The 16,275-nt window shown below is 47.5% G+C and overlaps 1 protein-coding gene across 1 annotated transcript in view; it reads left to right on the forward strand.

Annotated features, from left to right (window-relative positions):
• Window positions 1-3,646, forward strand: part of SCUBE2 (signal peptide, CUB domain and EGF like domain containing 2) — a 35,256-nt gene extending 31,610 nt beyond the window's left edge. The window contains exon 21 of the mRNA XM_063158495.1: window positions 405-3,646. Coding sequence (XP_063014565.1) covers window positions 405-557 — 153 coding nt within the window. The 3' untranslated portion in view covers window positions 558-3,646. The remainder of the gene's footprint in view (window positions 1-404) is intronic.
• Window positions 3,647-16,275: the final 12,629 nt, after the last annotated feature.

Raw genomic sequence — 16,275 nt, forward strand, 5'->3', positions numbered from 1 at the left:
TGCTGCTCCTTGTAGCCTGTAGGTTAGCAAAGGCTTTTCCTCCCTGGGCAAAAGAAATCTCTTTGTAGATTTCTCCGACCTTGTTTAGGGGACTTCCATGGGCAAGTTGAGTGCATGCCTTTGTTTTGCTGGATATCAGCTCAAGTGTGTGTTCATTTTGTGGTTTGTTTGCTGTTCTTGGATGTATGAGGAGGGAAGAAATTCTGGAGCTGCTAATTTGGAACACCAGTGACTTTTCAGGAGCCTGAAAGTCAGCCTTGCTCTGCTATGCTTCCAAACCCTTTAAACACTTGAAAAGTAAAATCCCCCATAATCTTTTTAGAGTTAGACAGGCATTAAACTTTGGTAATACTGACCATAACTCCTCTGTGGAGCTGATATAAAATCTGCTTCCCTTTTCCCAGGACAAGAAGCTGATAAAAGCCCTGTTTGACGTGCTGGCACACCCCCAGAACTACTTCAAGTACACAGCCCAGGAGTCCAGAGAGATGTTCCCGAGATCCTTCATTCGGCTGCTGCGCTCCAAAGTCTCCAGATTTTTGAGGCCTTACAAATAGTTGGCACTGAACTTAAAAGCTGAACCAGCCCTGGGCATGCACAGAGGGGCTGTGGTAGGTGGGGCTGTGTTTTACACACTGGCAGAGACACTCCAGGGAAGCTGGCCAGCTCCCTTCTTGGCAGAGTTTGGCTTTCTCAGCTAATATAAATATTTTGGTGAACAGAATTTTGATTTCTTTCCAGATAATACCTTTTGGGTACCAAAGGATACCTCATGGGTCCCTGAATTGGAGACTGCCCATGGTTTCTGTAACTGAAGGGCGCCAAGCAGAAGTTTGTAGAGCTCTGCCCCGTTGCTTCATCAGCTCCTCTAAAAGCTGATGAGGACAGACAGGCTCAGCAGTGTGGTTTGGGATGAACCATTAATGCATGGTGCCTCAACAAAGCTGGGTTCATGCTCGGCCTCGCTGAAAGTGAGAACAGGATTGATGACTCTCTTAACATTTGCTACACAGGAAATTCAGAGCTGAGGCTGACACAGTTTAAACTCAAACCAGTGAGGCCAAGAGCTGCACAAGGTGCAGTTTTTCTCTGAACTACATGTGGCATGAAGCAAAAGGTTGAATATCAGCTTGAATGTTCAGGGTCTGGCTCACACAGTGTCCATGCTAGTGACCTATTGGCTTACTCGGAGTGATACCAGGATAAACTGTGAGCACCAGAGCAGTGGAAAACAGGCCCTGACCCACTGGACATTTCCACTTTGGGCTGTTAGAGCAGATCAGATTATTTCCTAAATCCCAGTGCTGTCCCCATGCATAGGCCTGGGACAGCAAAAGGCATTTTCCAAGTTGTGTAAAATTCTGCCCTTTGAGCACCTGCAGGTGAACACAGGAGCCCCATGTTAAATGCAGGCTGTGCATAGATGATGCTCTTGGTACAGCACTGTTTAAAGCTGAATAAGGTTCTTGTATGAGCCTCAGTTGTCGTATTCTCCACCTTTTCTGAGCACCTTGTGGAGCAGAGGAGAGCTGCTTTCCCTGTCTGGCTGGAGAGAAGGAGGGACAATGATTCAGCCAGACAAAAAGTTGTCTATGGCAAATTGTTCCTCAGGATTCCCAGGCTCTGAGTCCCTCTCCTCAGGCTGTGCTTCCCATTGGAGACAAATCTATTCTGAGAGGGCCTCTAGGGAAATCTGTGCTGATCAAAATGTTGTCTCAGTGCTATTCTGCCCACACCCACATCTCCTCTGGCCATACAATCCATTCTCTGAGTAATGCACCTCGAGGACCTTCTGCCCTGAAGGGAGACAGCCACAGTCCCATCCATTTGGAAATGGACTTGTGACTTCTGTCCTTTGGCCACTGGCCATGCCAAGGGGTGCAGTGGGCACCAAACTCCCCTCTGTTGTCTCTTAGGAGCAGTACTGACATTTCCCAGGGCAGCCAGGGCCAGTGCTCCCTTTCCAGGGTGTGGAGCCAGAGCTGCTGGGTTTCACTGCATTGGCACGAGGAGTTTGAATAACACCACATCCACAGTGTGACAGCAGAAACCCTCACCAGGAGCTGGGCTCTGAATCTCTGAGCAAATGGGGGCTCCTGCCTCAGCCTTGCTGAGCTGTGTGGGGCAAGGACACATCTTGGCCATGGTGTGACAGGGAGGGACAATGGCTTTGGCCGCAGCTGGGGAGCAGAGCCCCTCAGGATGGTGCTGTCCCCCTCCTGTCTCTGGGGAGGAGTTTCTCAGCCTGGCCAGAGGTGGGGAATGGCTTGTGCTGCTGCCAGGAGGGAGCTGTGTCCCTGCTGCCCTGGGCATGGCCTAGGCAGGGCACAGGGCTGCTGCAGGAGCCACAGGGAGAGCTGGCAGAGCAGAGGGGAGGAACAGAGCTCTGTGTGCTCCTGGCACTGTGCTTCATCCCAAACAGGGTCCTGCTGCTGCCTCTGTGGGAGAGGGGACAGGGACACCAGGCAGAGGGCACAAAGCAGTGTGCCTGGGGCAGGAATGGCTGAGGAATGCCAGAAGAGCAGGAGGGGTGGTGAGAGGCCGTGCTGCATCCTGCTGGAGCGTGCTGCTGTCCCTTTGCCCCATGCCCACGTTGCTGGAGGCTCCCCGTGGCAGAAGCAGAGTGCAGGGAGCCCCAGGGAGCCACCAGGCACCCTGTGAGGCTGTGGAGCTCTCTGGAGTGAGCAGGGTGCTGCAGCCCTGCTGTGCTGGGCACTGTGGGCACAGGCCATGCTGTGCCAGCCTCTGGCCAAGCCCAGCAGAGGGCCTTGCTGTGGCTGCAGGGTGGTGCCAGGGAAAACAGGGCAGCTCTTGGGGTGCTCCCTGCCAGGGAGGCTGAGCAGCTCTGAACAGCTCTGCTCTGGCTGCTGAGGGACACAGCAGGGACTCATGGAAACCAAGGCTGTGATGTTTGTAATGGGTGAAACTGGGCTGTGCTGCTCTGCATGTGAGTCACTGCTCTGTGCTCTGGGGTTGTCACACTGCACCTCCTCTCCTTGTCCTGCTCTGCCCAGCCCTGCCCAGGGACCTTCAGGGGTCTCAGCTTTGCTTCTCCTGTGCTACAAGTGAGCTCAGGCCACTTTCACTGCTGGGAGGAGAGGAGAGGAGCGTGCACAGTGTGAGGCTCAGGAGAAAACCTGCCCTTTCTCAGAGAAGAATCCTCATTGTTCCACAGCCCTGTTCGTTTCCTACTTAAATAGCAAATGACTCAGAAGCACTTCTGTTACCCTTGATGTGACATTATGGATCAAAATTTCCCCTTTTACTGTGTTTCCTGTGTGTGCAGTAAAAAGTGAAGAGGGAATTTTTGCTGCCTTGAATGCTGGGAGGAGTGAGAACTTGCAGAATGTTGTAAACTTGGCGTTGTGTCTTCATAGTGATGGTAGCGGCTCTGTAGAAATGTAAATTTCTACTTTCTGTGTGGTTGTAGACTGATCATGTGTTTTGGCAACAAATGACTCAAAAATGTTTAACCTCATAAAAAAGATTGAATTTTTGGAATAATGATTAATGCTAACTGGATGACCCAATGTCACCTATGTCAGATAAACATAAGGAGCTTTTGATGGTTGTAAATTAATGTAAAATGTTTCAGAATGTTACTCTTGATAAGAGAAATAAACCAGTGAACTTTTAGCTGCATTAAGTTCTTGGGTAATATTTTTAGTTATTTTTCTTTGCTAAAAATCATTTTGACAAATTTAATGGTTGTTTAACAAGTTATTGCACATCAGATACACTTTATCCTGGGAACATCTGCTTACCACAGCATTCTGTTTCATGTAATACATTACTAGCCTGCATCTATACACATAAAGATACAATTCTTCACATATTTAACAGTGCACATAATTCTGGCAAGTAAAATACCAGAATTATCCTGGTAATAATTCTAAAAATTATTCTAAAAATGTCTCCTATATGATGAGCTGGAGTCAGTCAGTCTGTTGTAAGAAGCTACATGAAGACAGGATAAACAACTTAAAGTAACTCCAAAGTGTTTTATTACTTTGTAGATTCATGTGATTATTTTTCCTAAAAAACAAAACAAAAAAACCTACACACACAAAAAAACCCAACCCCAAACCACATGGTTTAAAATGAAAAATAATTAAAAAAAACCCAAACCGAGGAAAACAAGGTGAAAGCCTGTGTTAAGACACAAGTTCCCTGGATGCTTTTAAGATTATACCACAATGTCATTAAATTCACTGGCTTAATTTCTTAGAATTGAAAAGTAGAATTGGGTCATAGGAAATTGAAAGTAAGTCAATCTATAATAATTTTTAATACTGTTTTTCTGGTTTTTTAGTATTATGTTGAGATTTTTAGGTTTAGTCAGCCTATCAAACTTTTATAAAAGCAATCCCAATATCTTCTCCTCAATTTATTCAACTGCCTGCTTGACCCTTAGCTTCCTTTGATCACAGTGACAAGAACTGATTTGTATTTCACTGGATGTGTCCACCCAGGCTCATTTGGTGTGGTTTTGGAAGACACAACTGTGTCATTCAGCTGTTTGCTGTGGGAAGGTGATGCTGGTTTATGTGGCAAGGAATAAATGACATACAGGAGTACAGAGGTCCTGGAAGAGTGTGGTGGCTACAGGCTGATCACACAGAAAACTCTGTTATTTAAATATTCTCCCTGGTTCTGTGAGTGCTGCCAGGGCTGGATTGCAGTGATGGACACGAGTGCTCAGATACCCCCTGGGACAGGGAATGTCAGTATGAGTCACCCTGGGAACTCCTGAAATTCTGACTGGGACCTTGGGGTGTTCACATAACTGAAATAATGAACAGGGGAATGTGGAGAGCAGGACTTGAAGCTTATTTAAATCCAAGGAACCAGAGGAGGTCTGGTGTGGGTAAGCAGCAAAGAACAGCATTCTGATAATCCTTTGGAACAGAATGCTGCAAGGATAGTGGTCCACAAACATTTCTGAATTAAACAAGCTTAAATGCAAATGCTTTTCCTCTCATGAATATAGATTGCATCCTGTAAGTGTAATAGATGTGGACTGCAAAACCTGTCACAACAAAAATGTCAACTCTCTTCCTTTCCTCCTTTGGATGCTGCTGCACCGCAACCGTGCTGAGGAGACAAACAAGGGCTTTTTAATGATCTTGAGCCAAACTTGGGGTTGTTTCTGGGCATCCCTGGTGCCAACCCATCCCACAACCCCTCTTGCTGCTGCCCATTTGTTTTGGACAAATCTTTTGCTCCCGGGCAGGTTTTCACTCTCCCTTGTGGCAGTCTGCTTTGCACAGCACAGGTTCTGCAGGGGGAGTGGGGAACAGCCAGGAGTGGGGACAGCAGAGCCACAGAGCTCAAGGGACACGTGCCACTCAGGAGGTAAGTTCATCTCTTCTTTCTCCAAGTCGGAGCAAATCATGCATGACATTCTTATGCTGCTCTCTAAACTACCTTATTAAATCACTTAGGTGTTAAAAAAAGCAAAAAAAAAAAAGAAGTATCCCTCTCTGTTTAAATGTATATGTGGTACTACAGCTTTTTCTCTGATTAAGCACATTTTGAAGAGTAAGTTTTTTTAATTCCATGAAGCAAATCACAGTGAGGAAAAAAAAAAAGTCAGAAAAGAAGACCTTGATTTTTTTCTTATTTTTTTATTATTGGAGATGTGTATAAATACAGAATTCATCAAGGAAACTCCCTTATGCTATCTAGCTGTTAAACTTGATCTGATGCAGCCCAAGCCCTTTTTTAATTTTTTCATTGGGAAATTTATTCAGTAGGCAATGTAGGCACAAACCATATGCCATGAAGTCTCCACTTTCTGATGATTCTGGGGATCAGGAAATCAAGGGACCAGAGTTTTAAGGAGAAAAACATTACTTCGGAAGCTGAAATATTTTGAAGTAGTCACTTGAGGTGCTATTTGTTGTTTGGTAGTTCTTATTTCAGGTTTTGCCTGCTATGCACACTGCAAAGAGCCAAGGAACACTTCTGTGCTGGACAAGTTTATGCCTGAATGTGGTGGTGTTCACAGGGGTCTGAGGATAAGGGAAGAGATGAGGATCTGACTCCATGTTTCAGAAGGCTTAATTTATTATTTTATGATATATATTATATTAAAACTAAACTAAAAGAATAGAAGAAAGGATTTCATCAGAAGGCTAGCAAGGAATAGAAATACAAGAATGAATAACAAAGGTTTGTGTCTCAGACAGAGAGTCCGAGCCAGCTGAGTGTGATTGGTTTAGTTTAATTACAAACAACTCTGTGAGACCAATCACAGATGCACCTGTTGCATTCCACAGCAGCAGATAACCATTGTTTACATTGTGTTTCTGAGGCTTCTCAGCTTCTCAGGAGAAAAAATCCTAAGGAAAGGATTTTTTTAGAAAATATCATGGCTACACCTGACAGGAGGAAGGCTCCTCCTCCTCCTCTGTGCCTCAGTCAATACAAGAGTGGCAGCTGTCACCTGCTGCAAAATGCCAGCTTACCTGGCTCCTGGAGGTGTGCCCAGAGCAAAACCCAGCCACAGAAAGCAGCTAAGGGCAAGGGAGGGGATGGTGATTTTTGTGAGGTTTAAAGTGGAAATTGAGGAAGCATTCCAGATGTAGGACCGTCACGGGGTGGGTCAGTTGGGACAGACGGACACGAGAGATCTCTGCAGCCAGGTTGTGGAACTTGTGGTTTATTGCAAAGGGCCAAGTGCAGGGCCCTGCTGTGAGCTGCCAGCCACAGATCAGAGCAGGCCCAAGAGAAGAGAGGGGGAGAGAGGATGAGAGAGAGAGAGAGAGGGTGAGAGCGTAAGGGAGTACAAAAGGTAAGAGAGCGAGGTTCCCGTTACAATACAATAAATCTTCTGAGTTGAATATTCTAATTCTCACTAACCAATCTAGTACAATATACCAATCCTATAGCATTTACATCCAGCCTATAAGAATCATTACCATACTGTGTTACATTTTAAACCCTAAAAACGCCTCTTTGTGCCCCTTCTGCCCAGCTAGTGGGGTCTGCTCTGACCCTTGGACCTGTCTGCAAGCAGAGGGTACTGTTTCATCAAAAGGGGATTACCTTCAGCCAGCCATACCATTGTTTTCCAGTTGTTCAGTAACCTCAAAGCTTGCTTTCATTTCAGTCTCACTTATAGTTTCTATATTCTCAAAACTTTTTCCCAGACAATCATATTTATAAGGCTTTCCTGTTTCATCTTCCCCAACACCAGAGAAGTGGAAGTTCAGGACCTCTGTGTCTGTGTGTAACACAGCACTGCTCATGGGTTTTGGGTGGCCCCAGTTTGCTGTTCCTGGTTTGCTGCTGCGAGGGGCTGTGTGGAAAAGCTGAGAGCAGTTATTAAAACCAGGAGGGCAGAGAAGTGCTCAGGGGGCCTGTCTGGCTTACATAGCACAGCTATTGTGCCCTGGCTCCCGTAGGTGCTAATTCTCTCAGCAAACTTACAAAAATAAAACCCTGAAAAGGCTCATCCACGCTGAGAACAGCACCTTCATTCAGTGGGAACGGAGTGCTCAACACTGCAGGCATTGCTGTCTCCCCTGGGCTGTGCAGAAAGCCCTGCAGGCAGTGCCTTGGTGTGAGAGGGATGCAGCAGTGCTGGAACAAGCACAGCACAAATCCTGTCCCAGCCCTGTGCAGGACACAAGCCCAGTGTGACCATTTGCCCATGGAGTGGATAAAAGAAGCCCATCTACCCCAGCAGGGTGTTTCCTTGTGCAGGGCTGGAGAAGTCAAAGACATCTGGCTTAGGGATGCTCTGGCATAACCTCAAGTGGGATGCTGGAAGCTGATCCCTCCCTCAAACACTTCTCAGGGTCTCTTCTTGCCTGGGATATTGTGAAAGTGCTCAGATAAGGAGGTTTTGGGGGTTTGGAGAGCTGAGCAGAAAGGCTGTGCTGGTTTTGGGGAGCTGGGCAGGGAGGCTCTGCTGGTTTTGGGGTTTGGGGAGCTGGGCAGGGAGGCTCTGCTGGTTTTGGGGGGCAGGGAGGCAGTGCTAGTTTTGGGGCACAGGGAGGCTGTGCTGGTTTTGGGGGTTTGGGAAGCTGAGCAGGGAGGCTGTGCTGGCTTTGGGGCACAGGGAGGCTGTGCTGTTTTTGGGGGTTTGGGGAGCTGGGCAGGGAGGCTATGCTGGTTTTGGGAAGCAGAGCAGGGAGGCTGTGCTGGGTTTGGGGAGCTGGGCAGGGAGGCTATGCTGGTTTTGGGAAGCAGAGCAGGGAGGCTGTGCTGGTTTTGGGAAGCAGAGCAGGGAGGCTGTGCTGGGTTTGGGGTTTGGGGAGCTGGGCAGGGAGGCTGTGCTGGTTTTGGGAAGCAGAGCAGGGAGGCTGTGCTGGGTTTGAGGTTTGGGGAGCTGGGCAGGGAGGCTGTGCTGGTTTTGGGGCGCAGGGAGGCTGTGCTGGTTTTGGAGGGCAGGGAGGCTGTGCTGGGTTTGGGGCACAGGGAGGCTGTGCTGGTTTTGGGGCACAGGGAGGCTGTGCTGGGTTTGGGGCACAGGGAGGCTGTGCTGGTCTGCGCAGCTCCCGGCGCGCTGTGCCCGGGCTCCATCCGCAGGGATTCCCACGAGAGGGCAGCAGAAGGGCAGCGTGTGGCCCAGCAAAGGCGGATCCTGCCGCAATCCCTGCGGGCGAACACCGGGGGGTTTGGGGGTTTCTGCAGCCGGAGCCCTAGAGCAGAGGGTCGGCTGAAACTGGGGCTTGGGCACCTCGGCAGCTCTTGGGCCCCACCACTGCCTCTGAGCAGAGTGATTGCTAAATGACTTGGTATTTTGAGTTAATCTGTTTTTACAAATGAAGGACCCGGGCTGCTGGGCCAAGTATTGCTGCACTTGAGGCTGCAGTGAGAGGAGCCCTTCCGAACCGAGCTCTGACCATCGGTCAAGGCTGCTCCCCCGTCTCTCCCAAATTGCTGGGGAGGAAATGTGTGGGTTGGAAGCTGTTGATTTCCAGGCAGAGCAAACCTCAAAGGAAGCTGGAGGAAATGGGCCGTGAATGTGTAACTTCAGTTGCTCTGAGAACAGTGAGTGATTCTGGCACTGTGCCTGGCCCCATCACTCAGGTGACGCAGTCCTCACAGGTGTCAATAATGGACTCTGAACATTTGTCTTTGCAAATGGAATTGTGTGTGCAGTAGGCAGCTACTGATTCCCTGCATGGTTTGGTTGCTCAGCTCGATCACAGTTTGACTCCTGTGGGTGGCTGGACAGATGATCCTGCAGTAAATGGTACCCAGGCAGGGCAGAAACACCCCCAAGTGCTGTGTGCCTCATCATTCCTGCCCCAGTGCTCCTGCTCTCCTGGGGCAGCTGCCTTCCCTTTGGGCACAGTGCGAGCTCCAGGGTCCCTCAGCTGCCTGGGCTTGGAGGCATTTACCCAAATCACAACATGGCAAACACAACCCCTGTGTTAGGAGAGGCACATTGAAGCCCTGTTGATGGTTCTGTAGGTGAGCAAATATTAGCCCTGAGTATCCAGTAACATTTCTGGCTGACTCGTGGCTGGCAGGAGCTGCTGCAGCCCTGCATGGGCTGGGGCAGGAGGGTACAAGGGGAGCTCACTTATGCTTGAGAGCCCTGGAGTCCTGACTTCATAAAATAAACACAAGGGCTCCACAGAGGTGAGAGATCCTGTGTTTGACTAACACTGTGGTGACCCTCCCTCTAATGCTGATGTAAATAATATTTTTATCTTAAATGGCTGCTGTAAATATCTTGGGTTCAGATTTGGATTTATCTCCAAGTTCCAAAAGAAATGTATTTTGATGCTTTCCATGAATTTAAGATTTGAATATTTAAAATTCCAAAATTTATGTATCTTTCACTTATAGCATTCAAACCCTGAGTTCATTGGATATTAGTCTGTTGTGAAACCAGATCAATTTCAGAGTCAATATACAAAAAAAGCGACCTCCTTCTCTTCTCCTCTGCGGGAAAGGTGCAAAGCTGTCCTAGATCCAAGCTCCATAAGAAGGTGGAAATATTTGTCAAACAAAACCCTTCTATGAATGCTCCTTTAACTGGTAGTGGCAGGAAAGGTTCACAGTCAGTCTTTTAAAGAGCATAGTAAGAATGTTGTTCCTTGGTGAATCCCAAGTTGGCATGAGTTGAAATAAGCACCTGTTCTTGGGGCTTTTGCAAAAGAGCTGGGAAATTCCAGTTTTGTTCAGCTCACTTGCTTGCTGCATCACTGGAGTTTGTTATTTTTGTCACAATCACCTGGTAAGCCATAGAGGAACCCTTCAAAAGGCAGCTCTGTTTCAGAGCTGACCTGAATTCGTCCTGTTCCAGAGGCAGAGTGATCTTATTTTTGCAAGGTTTTAAATTACGTTCTGAGATTTGTCTTCTCCATGAGGTAAATTCCACAGAGTTTGCTTGAGGAGTTCCCCTCCCTGTGCCCAAGTGCTGCTGTTTAGGAACCATACCCCTCCAAAGCATCTGGAACGAGAAATGCCTCTGCAGCAGATTTAGGCTTGGCCAGAGGGAACCTCTCTGGATAGAAAGCCAGAAAAAGCAGAAGATTTTAAAGAGTTTGCACAGCTCCTTGCAGGACTAAGAGTTCCCCCCTGTGGCAGGAGCTCCCAGATCCCTGTGCCAGCCCTAAACTTGTCACCCAGAGCAGGAGGTGTAGAAGAACCTTTGTGCTGTGTGAGCTGCTGGACTGTCCTGACCTTGCTGCTGCTCAGACTGCCTTGCTTTGCTCTCACTCCCAAGTCAGGTTTCAGCAGTTGCTTCAGTCCTGTCGGTGTGTGGAGAGGGCAGAGCACTGAGTCTGTGGCCTCACACACTCCACAAGTTCCATCTTTTATCCCAGAGCCAGTGTGCATTTCACAGTGATGGAGACAAGGGGTTATGGAAGAGAAAACCTTGGATATGAGCACCTGGGCTAACAGGATCCCAGTGGAAAGTGATTGTGGTGTGTTCTTCTCCTGGTCCATTGTGGGCATCTGCTCATGGCACCAGATGTTTCTGAGAATAATTTATTGGTTTGAGGAGAAAGCAAAAGGGAGAAAATGACAGCCAATGTTCCATGCTTGCAACAATCAAGGGGTAATTGTTTAAAACTTCTTGCTGCCAAGTTAGGACTGAGTTGGGGAACTTCTTCTGTGACTGCAGATAGACACAGATGTCATTGAGGGCACCATGCATCCTCACTGTATCTCCACTAATGCTCAGGGTGTTGACTCAAGGAAGAATTTGGCCAGCTGCCTTTTGATTGATTAGCCACAGAGAGGTAAAAGCAAACACAGATGTCCCAAGTATCCAAGGGAAATGTATACCTACTGCACATGATTTGGTGCGCATACTTATATTTTATGTACTAAGGAGTGACTTTTCACTATGCTGGGAAAGGAGAAATTTTGTAAGGAAGGAGAAATTTTCATATTCACGAAAGCATTGAGGCAGGTGCTTAAGTGAATTGGTGAATAGAAATGGCTTATTGTATTGGAACATTTAGACCAAGACTGGACCCCTTTGTATCCAGAAATCACTGGCTGGGCTTTGTCCTGAGTGCTGTGCACAGCCTTTGTCCCTTAGGCAGAGGAAAGGGCAAAAATTACTAATGGGACATGTAGGGGGATAGAATATAAGAAAATAAAGACAGTGTAGAAAGTAATCTTACCCCTAAGGAGTTGCAGCTGGGCCAATTATCAAAGATTAGGAGCAGGCCTGACTTTAACAGGCCACAGCTGTAAGCAGTGAGAAGAAGAGTGCTGTAAAAGAGTGGCTGGGGTGGCTGGGTGAGAAGGGAACTGGAGTCAGGTGGTTATTTTGTGAAGAAGAAAGAGTCAGTGCTCTGAGGAGATGTCCATGAGAAAACACCAAGAAGGTATGGAACTTTTGTGATAAGGAGACAACTGTATGGAACCCCTGTAATAAGGTGACAACAGGGACAAGAAAATATGGGTGAAAACACTGGCACATCTCTGTTGGAGAAAACTGGGTGCTGTTCTTGCTCCTGCAGTGGCTGTTTCTGCATGTCTCTGGTTAGGTGGCCTTAGTCCAGTGGCTTATGACACTGAAAGCATCCTGCAGCTCCCCTGGTGGGGGGAGCCCCCAGTCCCTTAGTTAGGGACCGCTGGGAACTGTTTCAAGGAGAAAATAGAAAGATTCTGCCTGTGGTGTGGTTGCTGCTCAGATGGTTGGGTCCCACTTCTGGCTTTTACAGCTTGTGTTCAAGCTCTGCTTTGTCCAGGTGCTCTGAGCCGGGTCTGGGGAGAGACACTGACTGCAGCAATCCCACAGCAGAGTTCTTGGCTCCAGGACGAGCCAGGAAATCACAGCCCCGCTGCTCGATCCCACCTGTGATCTCTTTCACAGCAGAACCCAGCGCTGAGCCTGTGTCTGCTGTGCCTCCCTGCCCTCTCCTGCCCCTCGGAGCCAGGATCTCAGGGCAGCAGGCTCAGGTTATTTCTCAGCAGCCCCTGCTTTACAGAGCAGCAGGCTCGGGTTCTTTCTCAGCAGCTCCTGCGGGGCTGACACCGAAGCTGATGGGAAGAAGAGCAGCGCCCTCTCCCTCCCGGCTCTCAGAAATCCCCGGCAGCACCGGGAGCGTTCCTGCGTGTCCTGCCCCGCTCCGTCTCCAGGTGTCAGGCTCCTGGAAAGTTAGAGAGCAGCGAGAAAACCGTGTTTGTGTAGTGTGAGGTGACTCGCCCTGGTTTAGCCTTAACAAGATCCCTCCTATATATTTAATGACCCGAATGTAAAATTTATGGCTTGGAATGCCCCAGCAGCAGAGGAAGCCTTCAGCACACAAGCTGCCTTTTGCAGGGCAGGAGAAGTGAAATCCCCTGAGGTTTGGGAAGTCTGAGTGATGTAGTTATGGTTGGCACTTTGAATATATGTGTAGACTACTTCAAAATAAATATTGGCAGTTCTACTCTAACATACATCTGGGAGGGTGAGAACTAGCATGTATTAATGTTCCTTCAAATTAATAATTTTGAAAATTTTACACTGAAATAATTTTGCTGTTGCACATAATAAACAGAGGTTGGTGTGGGTGCATACTGGGGAGAAAATCACCTGCCCTCTGTGGACACCATTTCCTTCTGTTTTGAAGGGAACCAGCCCTTCTCACATTTCAACCTCTTTAAAGAAGGGAAAAATAAAGGTAAGGGAGCTCTTGCAAGACTTGCCATTTTAATCTCTTGTTTTGACATGTGCAGCTTTTGTGTTGCTGAAACTCTTGTTCACCTGCTGCCTGTGTGTATGAAGAGAACCAGACAGGTAAATTCACTTCATTTTCCCTGGGGGAAGCTGTGCAAGGTCTCATTTCCCTCCCAGTGTCATTGTGCCTCCGCTGTGTGCTTGATGCCACAGCTCAGGCCCTGCACAGAACACACTCAGGGAGGAAGGAGGCTGGAATTGCACCCAGGATAAATACAGAGAGATGCCCTGGGAATTGCTGTGTCCGTGGAATGCCTGTGATGAGGCCCAGATCCCAGCCCAGGAGGTTCTTTCCCTTGGTCAGCACTGGAAACACAGAGGGTGAGTGTGGAACTACTCAGCAAAATGGGCTACATCTCTCAGGAACCTCAACCTGACTCTACCTTTGTATGTTAGAGGGTTTCAGCTCTATCCGTAGTCTTTGTCTAGCTACAAGTGATAATTAAGTAGCTCAGTAAATCCTTCTGGATTTTTGTATCCAACGTTTTTAGAAAGGACTGGTTTGTAGTCTCTAAATTATTCCAGTTATTTTCTTGATTATGCTAGAACCGACCCTTACAAATGCACTGATACTAATTTTAATACATCAATTATTGTGATTTCATTTTCTTAAGCTCTTCACGGTCTTTTCTCTGGAAATGAATTCTCTGAAATTTTTTCTTTGTACTGAGTAAATTATTCCTTTCAGACTTACTGCCTGCTTCTGTTTCTATTAAATTATACCACACTCTCCTTTCTTCAGAGTTTTCTGGGGCATGTCTGCATTTCTTCAGGATGTGGCAACCACTAACAAATCACTTCTTTTTAGGGAAAGATGAGAAATCAAAGAAAAGGAGGGAAAAAAAAAAAGGACCGACCCAGTTCCTGCGTTGCCTGCTGCTGCTTTGCTGCTTTCCCCTTCACCAGGAGGCAGGAAAGAGCAAGGAAAGTGGGTTTGTCCCTTCAGCTTTTCTTGAGTAAGGGACAGTGGTCACACACAGGCTTGTCTCCGATGAATGAGGGGATGGGAATTTCTCTGAAATGTGCCCCTATTTAGACACATTGTATGGGAAGGGAGAGAAACACCTCCAGCTAATCTGTGCAAACAAATGATTTAACCACTTAACCAGCTTAACTCCAGGGTTTGAGCTGTCCAAACTGAGCCCCTCCTTCAGAGGGGATCCTGCACCATTTGAGCAGATCATTTACTGCTTCTTCCCCTTTCCTCTTTCTCAGGATTAAAAACCAAGAGAGGAATTAGGCTTTTATCTCGTTTGTTACTCTTGAGCACTGAGCAGATTCTCCTCAGAGCTGTTGGCACAAAGTGCATTTGTAACATCCAGCAGAAGTGAAACTGCAGGGCTTAGACAGAATGCTTGTGTGCTGAATGGGAAATGGGCTGCAGCCTCAGAGCTGCACTGTGAGGGGGCTTTCCATGCCCCACCTGGGCTGGCAGCTTCACTCTTTGTGAAATAAACCAGAGCTGACTGGGCATTTGTTAATGCATTGGGCAGAGTGCTGCTACTCCATGGAGCTTTTATACTAAAAATTGCCTCCTGGTTTCAGTGTCAGGCCTTTTGCTTCCTCCTTGCCTTCAGGAGAGCGTGGATGCAGTCATATATCTTTGTTTAATCAGCTGGAAAAGTGCCAAATAGCTCCCAAGGTGAAAAATAAGGTGCTTCCATCCTCCTGGCCCTGTGTGCCAGAGTGGAGCAATGGTCCTGCTGTGTAATGAGCTGAGTCAGCACAGGGAATACAACTCATATTCCCCTTCAAACTGTCAGCCCTGTTATCCTTCTGCAGGCTGACACATTCACTGGGCTGGGCTGGCTCGTGTGCTGTGGCCTTTCTGTGAGGCTGTGCAATAATGTGCTTGGGTTTTACAGCATTCTGACTCATCAGCTGCTTTGTTTCCCTCCTCTCTCGCAGGTCACATGAGAAGGGGCTGAACACACGTGGTCTGTCCTGGCTGCAGAGCCCAGATGTGTAAGTTTGCCCACGTAAAGGGGGTTGCTGTTCTGGCATCATCATTCCCCACTCTGTGCCAGCCCCACTCCCCAGGCCAGGAGCAGGAGCTGCAGGTGCCTGTGGTGCCTTGGTGAGCAGAAAGTGTGAGCCCAGGCTCTGTTTGTGTGGGGAGAGCCAAGGGGAATCAGTGTCCCAGCTCTGGAAGTGTCCTACAAGTCTGGCTTGGCATAAATCCTGGGCTAAGCTCTGCTTTCCTTGTGCTTTGCCTAGCACATCAAAGGTCTCTCAGTTTAACAAGAACCAAGCCCATGGAGAGTGTTTACAGATCTGTGCTGTCTCTCTGAGGCAGAGCTGCATTTTTTCTGCACCTAGTCCATGCAACAAATTGCTTGGAAAGCAGAAAGTTCAGGGAAGCACCTGCTGCCCTCACCTGCTCTTGCAGTGAATGAAACCCAAGTGTGCTGTGAATCCTGATAAGAAAATGACCTTCTGGAACTATTCCATTAGTCAGTCTCTATAGTATGAGACTCTATTAAGTTTGTTAATGTGTGTTAGTTCATATTGTACACTTTAACGTGTCGCAGACCTCTTTTTGTGAAAATCCTTTCTTAGGATTTTTTCCTTCTGAGAAGCTGAGAAGCCTCAGAAACAAAATGTAAACAATGGTTATCTGCTGCTGTGGAATGCAACAAGTAGATCTGTGATTGGTCTTGTGTAGATGTTTGGATTTAGTGACCAGACATGGCAGAGCTGGCTCTCGCTCTCTGTCCGAGCCACCTTCCTTTGTTTTCATTCTTTTCCTTTCTATTCTTAGCTTAGCTAGCCTTCTGAGATGAAACCTTTCCTTCTGTTCTTTTTAGTATAGTTATAATGTAAGATATATATCATAAAACAATAAATCAAGCCTTCTGAAATATAGAGTCAGATCTACGTCTCTTCCCTCATCCTGAAAACCCCTGTGAACACTGTCACAGTAATGGAAAGAGGTATAGGAATTTTACTGGAGGCTTTGTTCATGTTTAAATAAAACAAGTTAAAGGACAGGCCAGCCCTAGAAAAAGGGACTTTGCTTTGCTTCTTGGAAGCCTAGAGCTGCCCATGAAGAATTAAGGACACCTCTAGGCAGCCAAGGTAATGCCAGCATCCTCTAACACATCTCCCAGCTTTGTCTGGGACCA

The sequence above is a fragment of the Melospiza melodia genome, chromosome 6 (genome assembly GCF_035770615.1).
Source record: "Melospiza melodia melodia isolate bMelMel2 chromosome 6, bMelMel2.pri, whole genome shotgun sequence".
Lineage (NCBI taxonomy): Eukaryota > Metazoa > Chordata > Aves > Passeriformes > Passerellidae > Melospiza > Melospiza melodia.